Source organism: Puma concolor, chromosome D4 (assembly GCF_028749965.1).
Source record: "Puma concolor isolate L17-30 chromosome D4, mPumCon1.1.hap2, whole genome shotgun sequence".
NCBI classification, from domain to species: Eukaryota; Metazoa; Chordata; class Mammalia; order Carnivora; family Felidae; genus Puma; species Puma concolor.
The window spans coordinates 6,471,286-6,498,485 of record NC_141679.1 but is presented as its reverse complement, the minus strand read 5'-3'; the positions used below and the strand labels follow the sequence as shown (position 1 = coordinate 6,498,485).

The 27,200-nt window shown below is 40.5% G+C and overlaps 1 protein-coding gene and 1 long non-coding RNA gene across 5 annotated transcripts in view; one reads left to right on the top strand and one right to left on the bottom strand.

The window, feature by feature from the left end:
- PLGRKT (plasminogen receptor with a C-terminal lysine) overlaps window positions 1-15,494 on the bottom strand; it is a 44,100-nt gene extending 28,606 nt beyond the window's left edge. Inside the window, exons 1-3 of one of the 4 annotated variants that reach the window (XM_025931671.2) lie at window positions 15,370-15,494; window positions 13,948-14,047; window positions 12,018-12,104 (exon numbers count right to left, since the gene is read on the bottom strand). In XM_025931671.2, coding sequence (XP_025787456.1) covers window positions 12,018-12,098 — 81 coding nt within the window. In that variant the 5' untranslated portion in view covers window positions 12,099-12,104; window positions 13,948-14,047; window positions 15,370-15,494. Of the gene's footprint in view, window positions 1-12,017; window positions 12,105-13,947; window positions 14,048-14,822; window positions 14,842-15,124; window positions 15,144-15,365 lie in introns of those variants that run through there. The other 3 variants (XM_086684878.1, XM_086684879.1, XM_086684880.1) reach the window with 3 other exon arrangements.
- Window positions 1-27,197, top strand: part of LOC147574686 (uncharacterized) — a 78,526-nt gene extending 51,329 nt beyond the window's left edge. Inside the window, exon 3 of the long non-coding RNA XR_015243410.1 lies at window positions 27,130-27,197. This is a non-coding gene — a long non-coding RNA (uncharacterized LOC147574686). The remainder of the gene's footprint in view (window positions 1-27,129) is intronic.
- Window positions 27,198-27,200: the final 3 nt, after the last annotated feature.

The following is a 27,200-nucleotide window of genomic DNA, read 5'->3' as shown; positions in this document are numbered from 1 at the left end:
TATTAAGAAATGCACTAGGGCTGTATTCTTTAACATAATACCTTCAATCATACTTTGTAATTCTAAATGAATCTGTCTCTGGGTGGTTTATGAATACTAACAGCAACACCAAAAAATGTATCTAAATAGAACATTTTCACATATGAAAGGCTATTTTTATTTTTACATTTAAAGGCTCTTAACATCTAGAAGGCATTTAAAAATATTAAATGAAGAACTTTTTTTTTAAAGTATATTTATTTTTGAAGGGGAGAGAGACAGAGCATGAGTGGGGGAAGAGCAGAAAAAGAGGGAGACACAGAATCTGAAGCAGGCTCCGGGCTCTGAGCTGTCAGCACAGAGCCAGACACGAGGCTCTAACTCACAAACCGTGAGATCATGACCTGAGCTGAAGTCAGATGCTTAACCGACTCAGCCACCCAGGCGCCCCTTAAATGAAGAACTTTTTAGGAAGGACTGAAACCTAGCAGAAAACTGCTTTTGCACTCTAGGTAATCCCTGCTGGAAGGCTGTGTAGAAATAGGTAGTATTTTGTTGTATTTATATCATAATAGGTCTCATTGTAAGAGATAGAAGCCAGTTTGGATAAATTTAAAGCTACAACAAATTTGTCACAGCAGTAAGAAACTAATACAGTGCCCATACATCATTTGAATAAATAATATTGCCCACACAATGGAGTACTATGCAACTATTAAAGAAAATGAGAAAAACCTCTGAACAGCTTTGGAGTGACATACTGTTAAATGTATAGGCAAGGTATAAAAGGGTATCATTGGTACACTACCCTTTATGTAAGAAAGAAGGAGACAAAAGAAAATACGCACGTATCAGTTTATTGTGCAAAAGAAGTGCAATAAGGATAATTGAGGACTAGAGAAATTAGGCACCTATAGGTTGAATGTGGGAAGGGGCTATATAAAAGAGAGGGGTGGGAATAGGTTAGCTGGAATGAGGAGGGAGATACCCTTCTTGGAGCGTGTCTTGCTGTATAGCTTTGATTAGTAGAACACAGTTATGTTTTATATATATATATATATATATATATATATATATATATATACCCTACAACTAATTAAAATTGACCAGACATAGGGAGAATATAAAGTATAAATATTGCAAATGAATAACCTAACCATTCTGAAGGAGCCCAGGAAGAACTAACCCAATTCACAGGAAAACAGTATTTTGAATGCATATTTATTGTAAGGGGAAAAGAACAAAAAATGTACTTTAGTTAGTGAATCTGTTTCTCACCGGGGTATATATTGGCAATTTTAGAATTATTTTATTTGTCTACTAGGAGTGAAGTGAATATATTATGGAAAATAACAGCCAGGTTTCTCACTGTCTGATAAAGAACATATGAGGATAAGGAAAGACTAGAATGAGGCGTCATAATGGATTGATCAGAGATATCAGCATGAACTCCTGGTTTAGTGTATGTGCATGGGTTAGTACATGTACATGTCTTTGCTGAATAGGTCCAGGAACAATGACCATAGCAACAAGCACATCTAGAGTCCAGGTCTTGATTTCTAAGTACTATTCTCCAATAAGAGTAACCAGGACTCCTTGAATAAGTGGTTAATTCCAGACCTGGGACAGGGACAATATATACGGACTATCTTTTGATCACAGAAAATAAAAAAATATTCAAAAAATGTTGGGGTATGTCAAAAGGACCTAGGAGCCAACTTGAAGGAGTTTCCAATAGCCAAGACAATAATTTAAACCATAAAGTAAATAATGGTGGTACTAGATTATAACCGATAGGATAAAATGTCCATGAGACCATATTGCTATAAATAATTTAGGTGAAGAAGGAACAGCTTTTTCAGTGAACAAATACAGATGGAATGAAGAAGATACAAAAATCACCACTAGGCAGATACTACCGTAATAATTGTTGCATGTAAGATCCCACCAATGGGTGCGGAAATCAATGGACACAAGTGTGAGTAGTAGCAAGATATTAACTGAGTCTCAAAGTATCTCCCCAAAGGTATTTATCAATTAGAAAACCAAAAATAGTAAGTTTACAGTGGAGAGACCTGCTAGGCACCACCTTAACCAAGTGACCAAGGTTAACATTACCAGTAATAAGACATACTGACATCAGGTATCCTCTGATGTGGTGCAATGAGAAAGACACAACAGCATTCTGTGGTTTAAGAATAATAGCAAAAAGTGCACAACCTGAATCTAATTGTCAGAAAACACTAAAAGAACCCAAAGTAAAAATAAATTCTTCTAAATAATTGACCAGGACTTATCCAAAATACTTATCATGAAAGCGAAGGAAGGAATGAGGAACTGTCACAGATTGGAAGAGACTAAGGAGACACAACAGTTAAATGCAGTGTGAGATCTTAGATTGGATCCTGGAACAGAAAAGGGACATTAGAAGAAAAATTGGTGAAATATCAAAAAGATCAGTTGTTTGGTTCATTTTATTGTGCTTGTATTTCCTGATTTTGATCATTGTACTTTGATATTATAAATTGTTAATATTAGAGGAAGCTAATAAATGAAGGGTATCCATAAACTCTCTCTGTATTAGTTTTGTAATTTTTCTGTAAATCTAAATTTTTATTATTTTTATTTTTTTAATCTTGTTCTTTTTTAATGTTTTTTTTTTAATTTTTAAGAAGTATTTATTTATTTTTGAGACAGAGAGACAGTGCGAGTGGGGGAGGTGCAGAGAGAGAGGGAGACACAGAATGCAAAGCAGGCTCCAGGTTCTGAGCTGTCAGCACAGAGCCTGACTTGGGACTCAAACCCATCGACTGGACCATTAAATCATGACCTGAGCTGAAGTCAGTCGCCCAACTGCCCCAATGTTTCTTTATTTTTAAGAGAGAGAGAGAGAGAGACAGAGCATGCGCGGAGGATGGGCAGAGAGAGGGAGGCAGAATCTGAAGCAGGCTTCAGGCTCTGAGCTATCAACACAGAGCCCAATGCAGGGCTTGAACCCACGAACCGTGAGATCATGACCTGAGCCAAAGTCGGACACTTAACTGACTGAGCCACATAGGTGCCCCTTATTTATTTATTTTTTAAAGTTTATTCATATTTTTTTGAGAGAGAGACAGAGAGACAGAGAGAGAGAGAGAGAGAGAGAGAGAGAGAGAGAGAGAGACAACAAGTGGGGGAGAAACAGAGAGAGTGGGAGAGGGAGAAAGAATCCCAAGCAGGCTCTGCACTGTTAGCACAGAGCCCGATTCAGGACTTGAACTCACTAACCATGAGACCATGACCTAAACTGAAATCAGATGCTTAACCAACGGAGCCACCCAGGCACTCCTAAAATTATTTTAAACTAAAACATTTATTAAAATGTGGTTTCACTATTATTTTGTACTTAATAAGATTATTGAAGAATAATGACAGTTTGAATTGTTACCCTTATGTTAACTATTAGAGATATTTATAGGGGATATTTTTTTTTTGTCTCTTAAAAATTCTCCTCCTCCTGCTGCCCCACATTCTTAATTATCTTAAGGAAGAAAATGAAGTAGAAACAAGACACATATGAGAAGTGTAAAGATTTTAACAGCAAGCCTGCATTAAATTATTTTTAGAGTAAGGTAGGGTGAGAGGGAGAAAGAATACATGTTATGAAGATTTATAGAGAAAACAAAATTATTAAAGCTATAGTACCATTTTTTAATTAACAGTTTTGTGTCCCAGACTCTGTATATATTGGCTATTCAGAACATGCTTTACTGAGTTAATAAATAAGTAAAGTGACCACCCTTGTTCAAGCAATGAAAAACTAAAAATGAATTAAAATTCACTCTGATCAGATTTATGAAACAGAATTATAGTTGAGGGAAGCAAAGAAAAAGAAAAGCCTTCTGGCAGTCTATAACTGGATTCATTGATCTCATTTAAGTTTGTGAACAAACCTAAAACCATTGTGTCCCCTTTAGAGAACTGATTGAAGGGTCCTGGACCCAATGTCAGCAGGGAAAGGCTAGGTAGCACAAGATCAGCTTGGTGGCTTGACCCTTGTCATTTAGTTGTTTCCCTTTGTAGAGATAAGTACCTGTGGCATCAATGACCTCATTATTTCACTTTCATTTCCTACCCTTCCTGAATATGGACAGCATATAGGAAATCATAACTATTTTCATTAACTCCTCTAAGTGATTCCATTAAGTGATTAATATTTTGCCCCACATTTAAAGAGATTTGCTGACGATTTTTAGCAACCTCTTTAAAAGTCAACTAATGTATTGTATTCTATGTATTTACCGAATCCTTCATAATGTAGTTAAATTAACTTATTCCTATCCATTTCAACTTTAGTAGAAAAGATACTGGAAGGTTGTCACTGTCTTGAACTTCAGGTACTTGAAGACCACTAATAGGCCAAGATGCTTTTTTCAGAGAGCCTGAACCCTGATGAACAGATTCGTCATCTGAGTCAGTTACAGATTTAGTATGTGACTCCTAATCTTAACTGTGCAGTGCCTGACTTCTTTATGTTCATAAAGAATGAGCCTCCTGCTAACTGGATATCTACATGCAAAAGAGTAAAGTTGAACCCTTACTTCACACCATATAAAAAACTAACCCCAAATGGGTCAAAAACCTAAATATAAAGCTAAAACTATAAAACTCTTAGAAGAAAACACAGAAGCAAATCTTTATGATTTTGGATTTGACAATGGTTTCTCAGATATGACACCTAAAGTACAAGCAACAAAAGAAAAAATAAATTGGATTTCACAAAAATTAAAAACTTGTATTCATGAAAGAACACTGTCAAGAGAGTAAGAAGACAACCCAAAGAATGGGAGAAAATATTCGCAAATCTTGTTTGATGATGATCTAGTGTCCATCATGTATAAGCAACTCCTGCAGAATCAAAAACAAAAACAACCCAATTTAAAAATGAGCAAAGTTTATAGCAGCGCTCTCAACAATAGCCAAATTGTGGAAAGAGCCTAAATGTCCATCAACTGATGAATGGATAAAGAAATTGTGGTTTATATACACAATGGAATACTACGTGGCAATGAGAAAGAATGAAATATGGCCCTCTGTAGCAACGTGGATGGAAATGGAGAGTGTTATGCTAAGTGAAATAAGCCATACAGAGAAAGACAGATACCATATGGTTTCACTCTTATGTGGATCTTGAGAAACTTAAAAGAAACCCATGGGGGAGGGGAAGGAAAAAAAAAAAAAAAAAAGAGGTTAGAGTGGGAGAGAGCCAAAGCATAAGAGACTCTTAAAAACTGAGAACAAACTGAGGGTTGATGGGGGGTGGGAGGGAGGGGAGGGTGGGTGACGGGTATTGAGGAGGGCACCTTTTGGGATGAGCACTGGGTGTTGTATGGAAACCAATTTGACAATAAATTTCATATATAAATAAAAAAAAAAGAAAAAATAAATAAATAAAATAAATAAAATAAAAAAATAAAAAAATAAAAATGAGCAAAGGACCAGAATAGACATTTCTCCAAAGAAGATAATGGCCAAAAAGTCTGTGAAAAAATGTTATTAGTTATTAGGAAATTTCAAGTCAAAACCACAATGAGAAACAACTTCAAATCCATTAGAATGGGTAGAATTAAAAGAAAAGAAAAGAAAAAGGAAGATAACAAGTTTTGTCAAGGAAGTGGGTAAATAGTAACCGACATACCTTTTGGTAAGAATGTAAAATGGTACACCCACCAAGGGAAACATTTTTGTGGTTCCTCAAGAAGTTAAATATAAAAGTAGGTATCTAGAAATTCCACTCCTAGGTATATACTCAAGAGTTGAAAAGCAAATGTTCAAACAGAAACCTGTATAAGAATTTTCATAGCAGCATTAATTACAACAGCCAAAAAGTGGAAATATTAATGTCTGTAAACTGATGAGCAGATAAACAAAATGTGGTGTATCTACACAGTGGAATGTTGTTTAGCCATAAGTAGGAATAAAGCTCTGACTCATGCTACAACATAGAGGGACCTTGGAAAGATTATGTTAAGTGAAATAAGCCAGACAAAAAAATAATATTGCATGATTCCATTTATATGAAATGTCCAGAACAGACAAATCCATACAAAAGCAGATTAGTGGTTGCCAGGGATTGGGGTGATGGGGAGTGACTGCTTAATGGGCATGGGGTTTCCTTTTGATGAAAATGTTATGGAATTCAGTAGCAGAGATGGTTACACAACATTGTAAATGTCACTGAATTGTACACTTTAAAATGATGAATTTTAGGGGCGCCTGGGTGGCTCAGTCAGTTAAGCATCGGACTTTGGCTCAGGTTATGACCTCACGGATCATGGGTTCGAGCCCCGCGTTGGGCTCTGTGCTGACAGCTCAGAGCCTGGAGCCTGCTTTGGGTTCTGTCTCCCTCTCTCTCTGTCCTTCCCCCACTTGTTCTCTCTCTGTCTCTGTCTCTCAAAAATAAAATAAAAATACTTAAAAATTTTATAAAATGATGAATTTTATATTATTTGTGTTTTACCACAATAAAAATAAACCTCAAGAATAATCATGAGTGAGGGACAAAGGTAATGGGGATAGGGACTGGCCACAATGAGTTTCAGAGGGGTAAGTTGAAGAGAGTTCTAAATCTAAGTTGGTGAGCTTGTGTTGACATGGTGATCTTTTAGTCAGGGTACTTCCTGGCCACTTCTGGTTCTGGAACCATCTCCCACTTGCTCGTCCTTCCACATACAGAGTTGGCTGCTGTCCTCCTTCTTCACTCCCTACTTTACATTTTGGGCTCCTTGTTGCCACAAGACTCTCTACCAAGCAGACACTGTACTCTCTTGTTTTCCTCAGAACATTAAGCCCTTCTCATTTCAAGAAGCTTTCACCTCAAAAAAACCAAAACAAAAGCAAAAAACAGATGAGAGGGCATAAGAATGGCAGGCTGTTGGGAGTTATAGGGGTTTAAGCAATTTCAGAAAGTTCTCATAATAGTTATTGCTGTTCTAATTTTTATATATTTGAAAAAGCATGTATTGAGTATACATTATGTTTTATGTTGCAGAAACAATCCTATCAGAGTCCATGCTGCTATATAGACAAATTACTACAAACTTAGTGGCTTAAAATAACACAAATTACTATCTTATACTTCTGGACATCAGAAGTCTGACACAGGTGCAAATGGGCTAAAATCAAGGTGTCTGCAAGAATCTCCTTTTCGAGAGTCTAGGGGAGAATCTGTTTCCTGGCATTTTCCAGTTTCTCCAGGCCACCTGCATTCCTTGTGGGGGATCCCTTCCTCCATGTTGCAGTCCAGCAACATCACATCTCTCTCTCTCTCTCTCTCTCTTTTTAATTTTAACTCCAGTGTAGTTAATGTACAGTGTTATGTTAGTTTAAGGTGTCATTATAGTGATTCAACAGTTCTGTGCATTCCTCACTGCTCATGTAAGTGTGCTCTTAATGCCCTTCACCTATTTCACTCCTCCCTATCCTGCCTCCCCTCTGGTAGCCCTCAGTTTGTTCTCTACAGTTAAGAGTCTATTTTTTTGTCTATTTTTTTCTTTGCTCACTTGTTTTGTTTCTTAAATTCCACATTGGTATTTATCTCTCTCTCTCTCTCTCTCTCTCTCTCTCTCTCTCTCTCTCTCTCTCTCTTTTTGTCCTCACCTCTCCACTTTTAAGAATTTGTGTGTTTAGGGGTACCTGGCTGGCCCTGGGTGGTCGGTTGAGCATCTGACTTCGGCTCAGGTCATGATCTCACGGATCGTGCGTTCGAGCCCTGCATCAGGCTCTGAGCTGTCTGCACAGAGCCCAGAGCCTTCTTCAGATTCTGTATCTCCCTGTCTCTCTCCCCTTCCCCTGCTCATTCTCTGTCTCTCTCTGTCTCTGTCTCTCTCTCTCTCAAAAATGACCATTAAAAAACTAAAAAAAAAAAAGAAAGAATTTATGTGTTTAGATTGGGTCCACATGGATCATCAAGGATAATTTTCCCATCTCAAGGTCTGTTCCCTTAATCACATCTGCAAGGTCCATTTTGCCACAAGATAATACATTCACAGTTCTAGAGATTACTGTGTGGACATCTTTAGGGAGCCAATTTTCTGCTTACCACATACATACGCACAAACATCTGGTTATTTGCAGCGTGACTCACGCTTGATGATAAATTCCTTGAATTTAGGTGATAAGTTCCTTGAATATAGAGCACATACCTTAGGCATTCCTGAGTCCTGCTTAGCATACAGCACATTATTTTATATATATTAAATATGTATTTTTTGGTTTATAACTATACCTCATTTCTTTAACACCAAACTAACAATAGACATACAATCACGTATTTTTTAAATCTTGAGTTTGTTGTCTATACACAGTAAATGGTGAATAAACTACCTGACTTATCTTTACATGGATCATAACTGCTTTGCTTACAGAGTTCTAGAGCACAGCAAAGACTTATGGAATCTTCCCTCATTCTTTCTGCTTTCCATTTTCAGTTTCCATTCTGTTATATAATATCAAAATGCTTTTCTGGCCACTCAAGAGATATGAAATTAGTTTAGGTATGCCATCTAATGGCATTTTAAGAAAGTATTCATTTTTCTTTGATACTTCGTTTACTTGAGTATAGCCACCATCATGAGTAAGAGATGCTAAACAAAGCAATGGGAAACTGAAGTTTGCTGATGATACGAAAACATCATTCTAACTAGTAGTATAAATCCCCTCTAGCTCAACTTGAACCAAAGTTGTAATGAAGAGAAACCTTTCTGATTTGAAGTCTTTTACAAATTCTTATTAATCAGACTCCAGTGACTGATTTAATTTCCTGATTAGCTTACTTAAATTGAAAACTATTTGGTTCCATCTCCAATATGCATTGTGTTAAGTCCCTGCCAATCGTTGATTATAATTATGTAGCATCATGGAAAACGAAGGGCAAAGACCTCAAACTAGACTGTGCATTACAGTCTCCTGGAGAGCTTAGAACAGTGACAGCATGCCCGGCCAGGAAGAGATCTGATTGGTCTGGGGTGGGACCTAAATATCCCAAAGCCCTGAGTGAGTAGAATGTACAGCCAGTTAAGAACCTGGGCACTGGTATGAGATGTAGCTGAATCTCTAATTCTTGTTCTTTTCCCTGAATGAAAAAAAAAACACCCAATAATATGGAATGATTGAGTTATTATTTATCTCCTTTTCTACCAAAAAAAAAAAAAAAAAAAAAAAGTAGAAGTAAGAAAAAAACCTGGGAAAAGTATTCTAGTCAATAGGCTTTTCTTTAATAAGAGTTTTGCTTTATTTCTTCTCTTTACCCCTTTTATTGAGATGCCATCAAACAGGAAAAGCACCAAAAGACATGCCGTCATGGGCTAAAGGCATTAGTACATATGATGTTTCAATAGGGATTTTTAAAAATATTTTAAAGAACTTACAAAGACAAGAAATCTTCTACCCTAGTGGCCCATTCCTTTCATTTTCTGAGTCCTGCCCAGTCCCAGGGGCTCTGGGATATGAGGTCAATTCCAGACTGGCTTTAACTGTTTAGGCTCACTCAACATATAGGATGGAACCTGTAGGTAGCTTCAGGTGTATTGTGATAACAAAATTCTTCAATTTAGTAATGGGTTCACCAGTACTCATTTTATTATGCTTCATAACTTATAAATATATTCTCTAGAATGTATCAAATGTTTTGTGATACTTTTTTTCAATAAAGGAATAGCTCTAAACCCTAAGAAAGATGTTAGAAGTTTAATTACTTTAAACAGGAAATATTTGAGGACCCACCTAATCTTCCAAAATTTCTACAGATTATGTTTCTCTCTAGCCTGTCCCAGTTAAGATCAGAACTCAAGTAGCTTTAAGGTGGAAAGCTGCTTTAATAGTGTTGATCTACATTCTTTTTATCATCCTTCCTTGAAATTAGAAGATAAATAATAAAGTATATCCTGATCAACAAAGAAAAACTAATCATCCTAACCAAACACATGTTGGGAGAATCAAACTGCATAGGCCATTCCTGTACTTTTTGCTGGGTAGGCCAAGGATATAGGGTCTGACTGTTCTTTACATGGGCCATTACTCAGGGTTGTGTTTGCAGTGAGAAACCTTGAGAAATGAAGTAACAAGTCTTACCTAAGAGCAGCCTGGCTGACCAGTCACGGTAAAAGTAGTAGATTCCATAGCTCACTGTTCCTCCGCTGTGTCCAGAACCCATTGTACCCACCTCAGCATCCAATTAAGCCAACCTGCATGCCCTCTTGAGACTTGAGGGGCACAGGGAAAACTCATGCCAACCTCAAGCTCATGCTGCTTACTGTGCTATGAGTAGTGAAGTCCTCTGTCTCTGATGGAAGTGTCTCCTGTATTCTGCCAGCGTCCAATAAATAGTAACAGGCTAATTTGTTATCTTGCAAATAGGATAAAATCCCACACCCTTCACATATCCTGACTTCAAGGGAATAGATGTAAAAATCTATAGTTTCCAAAGATCTTGGACAAAAGACTCTCTGGGCATATGACATTCTTGGCTGGTTCATATGCCTAATGTTTAATCTCCCCTAGGCCACTTTTCTGTGTTACAAAAATTCAGTTTCCATTCTTTAAATTGTCCCATTCCCCCAAAAGAAATCATTGTCCTGCACAGGACACTCTTAATAGCAATCATGGCAGCAACCATGAATACTTATAAAGTGAAAGACACTGTTTTGAGGACTTGAGGCATTGTCCCATATACTCTCTTTACACGACCATCATTATCCTCAAAGCAACCTTGTGAAGGGGATACTGTTACCTCCAGTTTATAAACCAGGAGGCTGAGGCACAAGTCATACAGTTAGGGGTAGAGATGGGACTCAAACCTAGCTGGTCTGTCTTTAGTCCTCACTTTTAACCACTCACCATACTGCCTCACAGTAGGACCTTCTATCCCCAGGGCCATAATGAACCCCAGAAGCCAAGAGATCTTTGTTTGAAACCTTAGGAAAATAATTTCAGTCAAACCTTTACAACGTTTCATAATACTTCCTGACAATTAGGCAGTTAGACAATATCAGGCAATTAGACAATCTTCTACTTTGCTACTTCTACTTTGCTATCAGCCTATGTCTAAATCCAGTGTCAAGTTTTCACAGTGTGTATTAATTTCCTATTGTTGCTATAACAAATTATACTTGAAGCTTAAAACAGCATACATTTATTATCTTATAGTTCCGGAGTCAGAAATCCCAAGAGGGCTGTGGGACTGTGTTCCTTCTGGGCTCTAGGAAAGAATCCACATCCTTGCCTTCTCCAGCTTCTAGAGGCTACCTGAATTCCTTCTTTGGCCCTTCACTCTATCTTCAAAGCTAGCAGTGTAGCATCTTCAAATCTTTTTTTTTCTCTCTGACTTTGACCCTCTGTCCTCTCCTACCCCTTATTTTTTTTTTAACATTTATTTATTTTTGAGACAGAGAGAGACAGAGCATGAATGGGGGAGGGTCAGAGAGAGAGGGAGACACAGAATCCGAAACAGGCTCCAGGCTCTGAGCGGTCAGCACAGAGCCCGACGCGGGGCTCGAACTCACGGACCGCGAGATCATGACCTGAGCTGAAGTCGGATGCTTAACCGACTGAGCCACCCAGGCGCCCCATCTCTACCCCTTATAAGGACCATTGTGATTACATTGGGCCCATCCAGATAATCCAGAATAACCCAGGAGCTTCCTTAGCTCAAACTCCTTAACTTAATCACATTTCAAAGTCTCTTTTGCCATGTAAGGCAACATATCCACAGGAGGTTAGGATGCACATATTTGGTGAGGAGAGGGGCATCATTCTACCTCCCCTACACTCTAAGCAGTTACGTCTTCCTTTGGTATGGAAATTTTTATACTAGGATCTAGACTGGAGATTTAAACACGCCCATTTACCAGATAATTAGTAATCCATTTCATCTTGGCTCCGAGGATAGAGGCCCATGAGCATTTTACCTTTTGGGGCCAAAGAGAACAATACTGCTGGAGTATGTCATAGAAACTGTAACCACTGTAACAACATAAAAACTTAATTGTTTGAAAATGTACCTGGAGTCGAGCATTCATAAGCATAAACTCCTGTTGGTTTTTCATGTTTTCATTCATAGATTTTGAGAATATAAACCCCATCTTCACCTAAAATGTAAAAAAGCAATGAGGCTTAAAATGATATATTCTACATGTATCCTCATATAGGATGCTTTGGACTGCCCATATAACAAATACCAGATACCAGATACCATATAAAAATGTAAAAAAAAAAAAAAAATCAAATTCTGAGCTAGGAACACAGTGTGGATTACAGTCCTTTCTTCTAAGTAGCTGTCTGATCTTGGGCAAACTTAACCAGCATGGCCAACATTTGCTAGCCTACGACCAGCTGACTGAACGAAGATGATTTCAGAATCTCCTCCTTCTCTATAGGTATACAGCTCCATGTTTCCTGATTTTGCTTCCCACTGTAAATCTTGAAGAACTGAATACTTAAAAACAAACAAACTAAAAGATCACTCTCTCTTCTGTGAGGGACAGTTGTATAGACCTTCTATACAACTGGATGACAGAAACTTTGCTTCTAAGAAGGGATGATTCAGAAGATGCACTGAGGACACCTTGAAGACAGATTTCTCTGTGCTCCTTGCATTTGTGTTTAGGAAGTTTTAGGTGTTTCCAGGTCACTATGTCAACACTCTTCCTGTGATCCCTGGCCCTCTCCTATATACCCCTATTGTGTCACCCACTGGTGATATCCCTTGGCCATCCTCTTCTGGCTTCACCTTTCTTCTCTTCAGCTTCTACTGAAGGTCTCAAGAGGGGAAGAACATAATGACACTTAAATGTCCTGGGAAAAGCAATTTTTAAATGAATACATGGTATTGCCTATCTTATTTATCGTGCTTAGGAAGTTCTTAAGTGCTCTATCACTTCTAGGGAGCCAAAATTTCAATTTTTTGTTCTTAATCCAATTGGGTAGGTACAGAAGGCCTTCGGTTTATTATTAATTTTACTTTCAGAAGATTGAAAAAACTTAGGGGAGCTACCACCGCTCTCCCCTCAATAATAGTGCTGATTCTCTTTGGTAGGCTACCAAGCAGGTTGTGAACCTCATGTCGGATCGACCAGCCTCAGTGCTTTCCAACGGACCCACACTCTTCTGTAGGAAACCCAGCAGAGCTTATGCTTTTCACAGCCTTATCATGAAATAGTGGGTTCTGGCTAGCTGGGGAGAAGATGCTGGGGGAGGGAGGGAATTTTGTGCCAGGTGGTAGAATAGTTATCCTTGCTAACTAGGTTCCAGGCGAGTGGGCACTCCAAGCCAGACTTCAGTGACTTCCCTGTATTCTTGCCAAAGATGCATTCTTGATTTACAGGGACCTCAGAGCCAGAGTCAGCCTCAGTGCTGGGCATAGGAGGCTGAACAACTCACTGGAGAGAAGAGGCAGGTCATGAGGTTTCTCTTCCCCTCTGCCACAGCCCCACTCCGTCCCCTGTCCAGAGAGTTAGAAGCCACCCACTGAGGGTAGGGAGATGTAACAGAAGTTCTTTCCTTTTTCTGAACTTTGGCACCCCGAGTCAGTTGTCTGCAACAGCAGGCCAGAACTTGCTTGAAGGAAGTAGCAATATATTATCCATCTTGGAAGTCCCCATGATGTCTTTTTCCCATAAATGTTTTCATAGAACATGAGTGATACAAGAGAAATCAAGCTTAGGTCACTTGCCATTCTTTTTTTTTTTTTTTTTCCTGCACATAGGAGTAGATGATTGAATTTTTACATATGTTACAAACATTTATGAAGGAAACAGCTGTCCTCTAATCCCATTCCTACACACACACTCTCATCCTGTAAATTATAGAACTGTGTCTCTTGCAGTGCCCCTGTTGAGAAGGGGGTGGCATCTCTCCTGAAGTGGAGAGACAGTGCTCACATCAGCCATCTAGGGAGGAGAAACTATCTGGAAGGTTAGGGTATAGACTTACCTGTTCCTGGGCCTCAGTTTCTTGGTCTTGCTCCCAAGGGTTACATGTAGAATCCAATCAGGATGAAGAAGTTCCCTGTGGTCCCCAAGGGAACCCACACCTGAAAATAAGTGTACCACACCTTGTGAACTATGTCCCAGAGTTCAGTATCTTCAACCTTCCTCTCCGTCCCCACCCTAACAAAGGCATTGTCCAAAATCTAAGCTGTTCCTTAGGGTGTCCAGAATACTTTCAGCTTTCTCCCATTCACAAAATATTTATCAGAAAATAAGCAAGAGTGATCTTGCAATAGGGATAACTTTGAATTCACCAAATTGAATAAGGTGTCTTTCAAAAATTACAACTTTATCACTGGTGACAAATGTCTTACTACTTACAGCTTAGATACCAGTGTGTCTCAAGGGGCTGAGAATGCTGATTCGGGTCCCTTCTGCCTTCATTTTTCCTTTGATTACTCCTGAGACCTTAGAAAGGGCTCTTCAATGCCTCAGGCCCTCAGCTATGCCATCGTTTAAGATGGGAAGAGGTATATCTGAGGAGAATAAGTAGGGGCTGCAAGTTCCGGGCAGCCCTACTCCTGTCACCCCTGGGAACTATGATTTGATTTTACTTAAGAAAGGAAAGAAAGAAAGGAAAGAAAGGAAAGAAAGAAAGGAAGGAAGGAAGGAAGGAAGGAAGGAAGGAAGGAAGGAAGGAAGGAAGGAAAGGAAGGAAGGAAGGAAGGAAGGAAGGAAGGGAGAAAGAGGAGAAAGAAAAAAGAAAAAGAAAGAAAGAAAGAAAGAAAGAAAGAAAGAAAGAAAGAAAGAAAGAAAGAAAGAAAGAAAAAGAAAAAGAGAAAGAGAAAGAGAAAGAAAGATTCATGACCCATGCGTGACCTGTTATCCAAATGTCTGTGCTGATTCATTTCCTGATCAAATGGTACATTACCTACATTTAAGACTAGTGGCACATTACAATAATTTCCTGTACGTTTTTGCATCCCTCTCAAATTAGGTCACTCCCCCCCCCCCCCCCCCCCCCCGCGAATTCCAGCTCAGAACCCACAGCTTCCGGGAGGTTTTCCCTATGGTAACTCCACCCGCGCTCCCTGGACCCAAATGCCGTAACTTGGGTATTTCCTGCAGTGGTATGCGGATTTCCGCGGATAATGCTCTGCCTCCTTTCCCAGCTCGATTACATCGATTCTGGAGAAGCCAGGGTTCCTTGCGAGGAGAGCCCGCTCTTTCGAAACGAGGTTGGGGATAGCGGTCAGCACCCGGGAGGACGAGAGGAGATCCAACTAGGGGTGCTCCCGAGGAGCGGGCGCCCCGCGCTGCCCGGCAGGCCCGGGACCCCGGAGCTGGTCGCCGGCAGAGGCGGCCGCGCGGACTCCCCCCTCCCCATCGGCCTTCGGCCAGTCCCGCGGGCCCGGCGCTCACTCACTGGGCAGCAGGCGGCGGCCGAGGTGCGGACAGTAATCAGCGGAGGCCTCCAGGCCCGGAATCCCCTCCACCGAGACTTGACCGGGACTCGGCGGGCGGAGCCTCGGGATTGGACGGTCTTGACAGTGATTCCAAGGCTTAGCCAATCAGCGCAGCCCTTGGCTTCCTGAAAGACGCCCCTCTCCTGCCCGAGGCCTAGTGTACTGTGTCCCGCCAGGTGCCCGGGAGAGAATGGCGAGATCAAAAAGGCAAATTCAAACCAACAGCGGCTCAGCTGTGAGGTTTTGAGGGGACGAAGAGGCCTCAGTGAGGTTTGTAAGTGACCCATGTATGAGAGAAATCCCTGCTCCCGCGCCCAGCTGAGCTTCTAAAGAGTTTAAGGAGCCATCTCGTTACTCTCCAGAAGTGGTGTCAACCACACTGTTGGGTCTGTTTTCCAGAAAAGAATGTCTGATGAGAGGTTGTCACTTAAACATATGATCCACAGTTGCATTTTTTTTTTAAGCATAGTTGACACACAATGTTACATTACTTGCAGATGTATATCGTGATTGACAAGTCTATATACCGTGCTCCCCACAAATGGACCCGCCATCTGCCCCATACAACCGGATTACAATACCATTGACTATATTCCCTAGGCTGTCCCTTTCATCCTCGTGACTTCTCATCCCATAACTGGGAGCCTGTGTCTCCCTCTCCCCTTCACCCATTTTGCCCATCCCCTTACCCCCCCTCCCATCTGGCAACCATTGGTTTCTTCTCTACTTATGGGTCTGTTTTTACTTTTGTTTGTGTATTCATTTGTTTTTTAGATTCCACATATAAGTAAAATCATATGATATTTGTCTTTGACCTGTCTCACTTAGCATCATACCTTCTACCTCCATCCACACTGTTACAAATCTCACAATCTCATTATGGATGAGTAATATTCCAGTGTGTGTGTGTGTGTGTGTGTGTGTGTGTGTGTGTGTGTGTGTACCACATCTTTTTGTCCATTCATCTGTCAGTGGATACTTGAGTTGCTTTCATATCTTGGCTATTGTAAATAATGCTGCAGTAAACATAGGGGTGAATATATCTTTTTGAATCAGTGTTTTTATTTTCTTTGGGGAAATACCCAATAGTGTAATTACTGGATCATATGGTAATTCAGTTTTTAATTTTTTGAGGAACCTGCATACTGTTTTCCACAGTGGCTATACCAGTTTGCATTCCCACCAACAGTGCATGAGAGTTCCTTTTTGTCCACATTCTTGCAAACACTTACTTCTTTTGTTTTTGATTCTAGCCATTCTTACTAGTGTAAGGTGATATCTCATTGTGGTTTTGATTTTCATGGTTTTGATTTCCCTTGATTAGTGATGTTGAGTGTCTTTTCACATGTCTGGTGGTCATCCGTATGTCTGCTTTGGAAAAATGTCTGTTCAGGTCATCTGCCCGTTTTTGAATTGGACTGTTTGTGTCTTTTGGCGTTGAGTTGTATACATTCTTTTTATATTTTGAATATTAACTGCTTATCAGATATATCATTTGCAAATATCTTCTCCCATTCAGTAGGTTGCCTTTTTATTTTGCTGATGATTTCCTTTGCCATGCAAAAGCTTTTTACTTTGGAGTAGTCCCAGTAGTTTGTTTTCTTTTGTTTCCCTTGTTAAGGCCAATGTCAAATAAATCACTGTCTATGTTTTCTTCTAGGAGTTTTATGGTTTCATCTCTCACATTTAGGTCTGTAATCCATTTTGAGTTTATCTTTGTGTATGGTGTAAGAAAGTAGCCCGGTTTCGTCGCTGTCCTAGCTACATTTGTTGAAGAGACTTTGATTTCCCCATTGTATTTTCTTGCCTCCTTTGTGGATTAATTGGCCATATAAATGTGGGGTTTATTTCTGGGCTGTCTATCCTGTCACTGCACAGTAGTATGGTACTGCACAATAATAGACACAAAGCTCCCTGTTCCCTGTGAGTAAGCACCAAACCAACCTCCTAGGCTTGCCTTAATGCTGTCAGCACTGACCCTTAGTATTCTGGAGCTTGGGTCCTACATTCCAGATGCTGTTTGTTGAATGGCTGGATGGGGAAATCTTACCAGCATTCATGTTCCCAACTGTGGGAGCGGGTGTGTTGTCAAGGTATCCTTTGTGCCACAGGAGCAAAGCCATATGGAACCTCGATTCTTTAAGGCAGGATATCAACTGATGAAAGAAGCAGGGAATAGTATTTGAGTGCAGAGACCCTAGCATAAGGACCCCTAGATTCTGTGTCAAACTCTGTCACTGTCGCTTCCATAAATCTCTAAAACTATATTATCTCTACAATAGGACTAAAAGCCTTCGAACTTATTGGACTGTGAGGACTAAATGACATAATGTATTTAGGCAAGTCTCACAGTGTCTGGCACATAGTTTGTATTCAATAACCAGTCATAACCAGCAATAGTTGGGAGCAGAAGGGGCCAGAGGGGTGGAACAGTTACTAAAACCAGGCAAGAGCCACAGGTGTGGCTGTGGGTGAGGGCTACCCAACAGAAGCTATGCTGTTCAGCAGAGGAAGGCAGTCAGTACTGACCATTAGCCCAGCAGGGTGAGATTCTGTCATTGGAGCCACTGCCACACCCTCAGCTCCAATTGAGGACAGGGTGGAAAAGAAAGGCCCGTCTGTGTCCTCTCATGCTCCAATATCCTGCTGAGGTCTTCCATTAGCTGGATCTACCCCGAAGCCAAAGATGAGGAAACCAGGCTCATGCAGTTTTTAGAGGTCAGCCTCCTAGGCACAAAGACTGCTGGGACAAATGGAAAATGTCCAGCACACCATTTCTACAAACTTTGACCATGTTTGGAAGTCCTAGTTCAAAAGAAAGGAATGTTTCTACCACAGGACTCAGCTGTGGTTCTATTGAATTGGAAGCTGTATCTGCCCCCTTCATCATTTTGGTTTCTCACTGTGATGGAATTGGTATAACTGATCCCAATTACCAAGGAGAAATTGGGTTGCAGCTATACAATCAGGGCAAGGAGAACTCTGCACGATGACCAGAGATTCACTGGGCATATCTGAATACTCCCATGTGCAGTACTAATGGTCATTAAATAACTGCAGGAACTTGATAAGGTTGAGACCACTTAAATTTCAGAACATGCAGAAATTAAATGTTGTATCACCACACCAGGCAAAAAGTTCCTGATCTACAAAGGAACCGCATAGGGCAAGGGAAACATAAATGAAGTAGGAAGTTATAATTATCCATTTTAGCCTTGCAACAAGCTGTTGAGACAAACAGACATGTAAAATGTTAATCATTTCTTCCTTGCCCCTCTTTCATTGTTACCTTGTGTCAAGAGTGCTGGTGGAGACAAATATTACAATTTAGTTTCTAGGTCAAAGTATACCCAAATTGACATCACCTCAAAGCAGTATAGTGGTTGGTAGGCTTCTGATTCTCATGTGTAGGGGATGAGCTTCTCTTCACCTGATCAATGGCAAGAATAATTGCTGAGTGGCAAAACAGGCAGACCATTTGGGTTTTCTGTTTGCCTTTCCTCATATCCACTCTTCCTCCCCTTCCCTGTTCTATGCCTCTAGAGGCAGATCTTTTTGGAGAGTATCACCTGGGCTCACCACAGCTCGTTTTGTTTCCATTTGTGTTTGGACACTTCGAAGAGGAGACTGGAAGCAGGAGGAAAGAGGTAGGGTATGTTTTCTACTTTCCTTCTCTGTTTGGGACTGATGACCTAGTAGTGGCTGGGTCCTTCCACAATTGGAACTCTTGACCAGAGGCCTCTCTTCTGTGGCTCTAGCTCATGGAGCTCCGGAAATGCTTTCCTCCTTTGCATGTTAGTGCAGAGATGGTATGGACTTCCCACGGTTGCTAGTTGTTGATGGTTCAGGCCCAACTTCATGGTTCTCTTAATCTCACCCACACCCTCTTAAATAGTGTATTCATTAACATCTCTTCAGTTGAACCGAGTAGAATTCCAGTTCCCAGTGGAAACCCAATGGATGCACTTCAAACGATATACCTACATTATACTCTTATATGTATGATATTGTTCACAATTTTATTTTTTAAATGTTTATTTATTATTGAGACAGAGCATGAGCAGGGGAGGGGCTGAGAGAGAGAGGGAGACACAGAATCTGAAGCAGGTTCCAGGCTCTGAGCTGTCAGTACAGAGCCCAATGTGGGGCTCGAACTCACGAACCACGAGATCATGACCTGAGCCGAAGTCAGATGCTTAACCGACTGAGCCACCCAGGTGCCCCAATATTGTTCACAATTTTAAGATAGAAGTGAAAAAGTGACCATAGAATATATACCTTTGGAATTAAGAGAAATCTAGGTATAGTTATTGAACACAATGGAATACGGGTAAGAGGATTAAAGGAAATTATTTCAGTATCAAATGACATATAACTTTGGGTGTTTGGGTGGCTCAGTTGGCTGAGTGTCCGACTCTTGATTTCAGCTCAGGTCGTGATGCCAGAGTCATGGGATTGAGCCCTGTGTCGGGCTCCATGCTAGACGTGGAGCCTGCTTAAGATTCTCTCCCTCTCTCTCCTCCCATCTCCCACTCTCTCTCTCTCTTAAAAAAAACCAAACATACAACTTTAATGAGTATGTGTATTATTTATAACTGTTTGAATTACTGAATGTTTGTATGTTTTTACACACACACACACACACACAAATAGGTGCTTTTAATCATTTTGCATGGTAGCATGATTTTCATGTTAGATAGCATTCATACATCCCACTTTTTAAAAGTAGGCTCCACACCCAGCACGGAGCCCAGCATGGGGCTTGAACTCACAGCCCTGAGATCAAGACCTGAGCTGGGATCAAGAGTTGGACAATTACCCAACTGAGCCACCCAGGTGCCCCCATATGTCCCATTTTTAAAAGGTGTATGACTTTCTGCAAGTGTGTATACAATTTTCATTGTTGGATTTTTTTTTTTGCTACTGTCAATAACACTGTGATAAACAGCTTCATATATAAACCTTCATATATAAACCTTCATATATATAACATAATCAATATGTTGATTGTAAATACCAAGTTGAGTAGTACACATATTTTAGAATTGATGTAAAATCCTCAATTCATTGAAAGTCCTTCCCCCAGGACCGTAAAATTATTCACCATTTCCCTGTATACCATAAAGTAGGTTTTAAACAAACAACATTTTTGAAAATTCAAGGTATGTATGGTAGTATTTCCTTTTAACAGAGATGCTTTCCCAAGGACTATGAATTTCTCCATTAATCTGAGAATGAGGTTTAGCCAAGAGCCTCGGTCTGTGAAGGAAGGCATCTAGGTGCACAGTGTGGGCTGAGGCCAGAAGCTCTTCAGTAGTAAGCTATTCTGGAACAGTTTCCCAAGCTGTGGGGAACACGATCTAAATTACAACCTTACACTTGAATCATGGAACATGTTTATACATTTGAACCAACAGAGAACATCACTGAGTTTTGTACGTTCTCCTGCTTCCCCCAGCCCCTGGAAATTCCTAATCTGCCTTCTGTCTCAATAGATTTGCCTATTCTGGACATTTCACATAAATGGAGTCGTACAACGTATATGGTCTTTTGACTCTGGCTTCTTTCACATAGCATCAGGTTTTCAGGTTTCATCCAAGTTGTGGCATATAATACTGCTTCGTTCCTTTCTATGGCTGAATAATATGCAAATGTGTGGGTGTACCATCTTTTGTTTATCTGTTCAAAATTGATGGATGTTTGGGGGCACCTGGGTGGCTCGGTCAGTTACTTCTGACTTCAGCTCAGGTCATGATCTCACGGCTCATGAGTTTGAGCCCCACGTTGGGCTCTGTGCTGACAGCTCAGAGCCTGGAACCTGCTTCAGATTCTGTGTCTTCCCCTCTTTGTCCCTCCCCCACTCACGATCTGTCTCTCTTTCAAAAATAAATAAACATTGGGGCGCCTGGGTGGCGCAGTCGGTTAAGCGTCCGACTTCAGCCAGGTCACGATCTCGCGGTCTGTGAGTTCGAGCCCCGCGTCAGGCTCTGGGCTGATGGCTCAGAGCCTGGAGCCTGTTTCCGATTCTGTGTCTCCCTCTCTCTCTGCCCCTCCCCCGTTCATGCTCTGTCTCTCTCTGTCCTAAAAATAAATAAACGTTGAAAAAAAAAATTTAAAAATAAATAAACATTAAAAAAATTTTTAAATTGATGAATATTTATATTATCCCTATCTTTTGTTATTATGAGTAACACTACTATGAACAGTTCTCAGGCAGATGTAGATATAGATATAGATGTAGATATACATATAGATGCAGATATAGATATAGATATATGGGAGTGGAATTACTGGGTCAGATAGCAAGTGTGTTTCAGGTTTTTTTTCATTTTTTTAGTGTTTATTTTTGAGAGAGGGAGAGAGAGTGGGGGAGGGACAGAGAGAGAAGGAGACACAGAATCGGAAGCAGGTGGCAGGCTCTGAGCTGTCAGCACAGAGCCCGACGCGGGGCTTGAACCCACGACCCGTGAGATCATGACCTGAGTTCAAATCAGATGCTTAACCCACCGAGTCACCCAGTTGCCTCTTTCACTTTTTGAGGTTGAACAAATACACAGTGCCAGCAGCAGTAAGCAAGGATACCAATTTCACTGCACACTTGTATAGTAGTTAAGAGCTTAGGCACCAAAGTGCCTGGGTTTGAACCTTGGCTGTGCCACTTCTGACTGTGGAAGCTTACACAAGTTACTTAAGCACTGGTGCCTCAGTATCCATATCTCTGAAATAGGGGTGATAACGGTACCCTCCTCATAGGATAAAACTTAAGGAAGCTAATATATGGAAATTACCAAGACAGTGTCCGACATGTACAAAATCTATGTCTTACTATATTAATCTTTACTATAATGATTGCTTTTTGTTTTGTTAATTTGATAGTTGAAGAAAGTGATGATATAGTTTGCTGAGGTGTGCCATTGAGATGGCTTAATCGGAGATGACAGTAATTTAAGGGGGCAGCAGAGTCAAGGAAAGCTTTTTTCAGCAGGGGCGAAGGGTGATTATATTTCAGAGTGTAAAATGAATAAAACCAAGGCTTCACATGGTTCAGTCCAAGCATGTAATGGCTTTCTAAGGAAATATAAACTGACAACTGAAATACTGAAAAATAATACATAAGCTTACTGAAGAATTTTCTGCAAATGTTCTCCTCAGCCTGTTTAACAGACTCCAAGATCTTCTCTATATATTTCTCTCATTCCCGCTTTTTTTCCCCTCACAGTACCTATTTATATTTCTCCTCCTTCTTCCTTCTTCTCGACTATGAAAAGATCACTAGACTAGACCCGGGTTGACTTCCTCTTTCTCCAGCCCATGTGGCTCACATGACTCTGTTCTCCGCCTGTGACTCTCAGCCTCCTGCACCCCTGAGGAATCAACACAAATACCCTTTTTAAAAATTTGAGAACGGTCTCTGAACTCTGATGAATAAGGTGATCCACTTTATTATCTATTACCTTTCCTTTTCAACTCTTCACAAGAAGGGCACAACATATGTCTGTGCTACCCAGGGACACCAAAAAATCATACCCAGACCTCAGTCTTAATTCTGTTTCTGTTGTTCCAATGGCAAGCATCCCTGGAAATGCTGTACCACTTGGCCTGCTATAGTCCCATTGATTTCTTCTAAGTGAATCTGGGAATAAGCATTTCAACGTTAGAATGTATTCTTCCCCATGTCAGCTCCCCATCTTCCTCTTGCCCTCCATAAACACATGAAAAATGATGACCTAACCGGGTTAAATCATTTGTGGTTACAGCAGGCATTAATTATCCCCTTTACCAAAACCAATCAAATGAGGATTATTTCCAGAATTATTGGAGTCTGTGAAATACAGGGTGACAGATACCAACCCTACTGCACCAGAAGCAAAACTAGGACTACCTTTCCAACCCAAACCTAGGCCAGCCCTCATGGGTGATGGGGAAACTGCTTATCTTCCCTGCCCATCTCTCTTTCTCAAAACAGAAAGGCCTTAATGTCCTTTCAGTAAAAGGTGGGGAAAAGGAAAAAAACAACTACTTCTCATTCTTTTATGATGAGTCTGCAGTCAGGAGTGGCAGATTAAGTAGGTTCTCAATCCTGTGACTTGGATGTGACTATAACCTTTGAATAAGCACTTATTCAGACCAGAGAAGAAAAATCAGTTATTTCCTTCAAAGGAGAGGCTTTGAAGACTTTTAGGTATTGAGAACTCACATAGTTCTTGGTTTAAATCTCAGTGTGAGTATAAGATAATACTTCTGGAGGCAATTCTACAAGAGACACTGGAACTAAATCATGCCCTTAAATCAAGTGAAATGACTCCGAGGGGACTGTTTGACTTGTATAACATTCACTTATGTAATTTTTAGTCTAGGATATTAAATCAATAAAGAATATTTTCTAGTATCCTCTAGAAGGGTATCTCCCACTTGTAAACTTTACTTTTAGTGGCCTTCATTTATTGAGATACCTTAGAACTAAGTTATTTCCCATAGAGTCCCAAAGTCCCACAGCATTGATTCAAGTCATAAGTATTTCTGTGGGTTTATTAATTCCTGAGGACAGGGGACATTGTTGGAGATCTCATCTTTGTTTTCAAGTGCCCACAGCATGGGAGCTCCCCTTTGAAGGCTAGATAGAACTCTTCAATTGGCCAGCCCATCCCCAGCTAAGGACAGGGAGGAAGGAGACAAATACAGTGTAAAGTGAGAGAAGCATCTGAACATGGGTGTCAGGAGATGACAGCTGCTTCTCTCTGACCATCCCCGTGTGTGAATTACTCCTGTATTTTAAACACTTGTGTGACTAGGGCAAAGTGTTATCAATGAAATCTGTTTGGCACAGATGTACAGATTATGAACAGATGATGAAGGAGGAAGCCAACAGAAGGCAGCAGGTGGCGGATAGGGACACAGAGAGAGAGATGGGCATAACACAGGGCAGCGGTTTACAGTTGCACACGATCAAAAATAGAACGTGGAGACACATTTGGATATTCTCTCTATCTAGTAATAAAATGCATTTGTAAACTTTCAATGCAAACCAAGCAGGTTGTTGATATTCTTAAAGTCTCTTTATTTTATCCTGTTTGTGATGATCAAGAAAGTTTACTGGAAATTGCTCCTTCACCAGGAAATTGCTAATGGCACTTCAAGCCCAGTTGTTCAGAACCTACAGTCTATCCTCCTTTTAAGAACAGAACAAAGATCATCTCTCTCGTTTTAAGGGCAAATGTGGGGGCGCCTGGGTGGCGCGGTCGGTTAAGCGTCCGACTTCAGCCAGGTCACGATCTCGCGGTCCGTGAGTTCGAGCCCCGCGTCGGGCTCTGGGCTGATGGCTCGGAGCCTGGAGCCTGTTTCCGATTCTGTGTCTCCCTCTCTCTCTGCCCCTCCCCCATTCATGCTCTGTCTCTCTCTGTCCCAAAAATAAATAAACGTTGAAAAAAAAAATTAAAAAAAAAAAAAGGGCAAATGTGGAAGTGGGATAGGCAGAACTAGAGTGAAGGGTGGTACTGATACTCGTTAACCAAATTACAGGAAAGGGTGCTACGTCTGCACTTGCAAAGAACTCTTGGTTCAGTTTTTCCTTAAACATTATACCATCAGTTTTCAAAACTTTAGTGTGCACATGAACCACCCAGGGATGGTGTTGAAATGTGCATGTCCAGACCAGCCCCAGGAGAACTGGATTCAGCAGAGACCTGGATTCTGTATTTAAACACCTACGCCAAGTCAACTGTGATGCGAGTCAACCTTAGAAACACCCTGAGAAATGGCACGTTGGCAATGATGAGTTTTTTCCTCTAAAAATGAATAGAGTAAGAGCAGCGAGAAAGGATATGGCAATACTGAAGATGATCTGGATGTCTCATCCCACACCTTCGGCTTCTCACTGGTCTCCTCCTGTCCCAGCACTTGTCCGTCTACTTTACCCAAATCACAAAGTCAGGATTGTTTTGATTCTCATGTATATTTTTAAGTTTTTTAATTTTAATTCCAGTATAGTAACAGACAGACTCTCATATATTTTTTGAAGTGATAAATTCTCCTTTTTTCTAAACACATCCTGGTTTTTTTTGTTTGTTTGTTTTTTAGTATCTCCAGAAGATACCAAAAACTTCATTAAGAACCTTGATAAGCTGTATGGGAAATCAATGGCTGAAGGGTGAAAACAGGTGGGGAAGATGAATAAGATCAGCAATCATCAAATTACTAATATGTAAATCACTGAGCAGCAATCTGAGTAAATACTTTCCATTCCCATCATTGAGTTCAGAGAAAGGCAGATTCCATTCACTCTCTGCCTTCTCTGTTGATCATTATGTAGACCCTGGACATCACCTTAGTAAAGCAAACAATAAACTAAACACCCTCCCTCCCCCCTCCTGTCAGTTTGAAAAATTATTCATAGATCATAGAGGCCATCTAAGAGGATATTACTTAATCCTCACTACTACTCAGTGAATTGGTTGCTCAGGATAACTCAGCTAGTTAGCAGCAGGTGGCTCTAGAGACAGTTTTTTTCTTTCTTTTTTTCCTCACACAATAGTCATGACCACACTCACAGGTCATGAAATCTTGTGTCCTGGGTCTTAACTCTCATTTTTAGAAAAATGAAAGATAAAATAGAAAATATCAGACAAAGTTGGGATAATACTGCCGTATTCCACTATGTGGCCTCAAAAAGAGATTTGAAAGAGGGAGCGTCTCAGCTGAATCTCCAAGTATATTTACAATTTGAGGCTAAAGAGAATTTCACACTCTCTACCAGATTTTTAAAGCAGTATCATCCTCAGTATTTTTCTAGGTTAAAGAATAAAAACGTGATACTCTTGAGAATGTGAAGTCTTACTTGGGAAGCAAATGCCATAACCAAGACAATGGACATCTTGATATTCATCCGTTATGCAGTATTTTGAATTGCAGTTGAAATTAATAAGCAGGAAAGTCAAAACAATGAAGAGTTCAGGTTACCAATTTAAAATTACAAAGAGAGGGAGACAGAGACGAGAAGGGAGGGAAGAAGGAAGGAGGAAGAGAGGGAAGCACCTACAAGTCCAGCAATGGGGAACGCTTAAGTAAATTGTGCCATCACCCTCTGTGTGACTCACATGGTTTTTAGCTAGTCTCCTCCATCGGTCTGGAGGGTTTTCCTAATCTTCGCCTAGAATGTGCTAACCTAACCTGAACCCCCAAGGATGGCAAGACAGCAGGAATCGAGAGCATTCTTAAAAGATGTAACCGGTGATGGGAAGTTCTTTTCATGTCAAAGCAACCTAAGTTTCATTATGTCGAGGAACTTTGAGGAAGTCCTCAAAATTCACGTATTAAAAGTATATTTCCTATTACACACACCCGTACTTTCTAGAATAAAAACCAAAGCCATATGGGCTTGCCATTTTACTTCGTATGTATTGTGGAATTACATCCAGCTACGACAAGATGTACCATCTTGTGAAAAGCTTTTATCGGAAGGCTGTGGGGGTTGGGGGGTGGGGGGAACCTGATGGGCAGAACGTCAGGTGTCTGGATTCCTAAAATAAAAGCCGTCTGAAGTCTTTGTAATCAGCTCAGACGTCAGTTTGTTTTCAACCTTTGTTTTATTTTTTCAACCTCTGTTTTAAAAGAATAGGTCGGAATTATTAGATTGCTTTAATGCGGAAGCTTTTCTCTTTAACAGCTGATTTACAAGAACCCGGGCCTCTATTTTCGCTTTCGGTTTCTACTTTTTCTCCTAGAACGCAACCGCTAACTCCCCACTCTGAGCCCAGCCTAGAGAACGGATCAAGGACGAAGGGCGCGCCGGCGT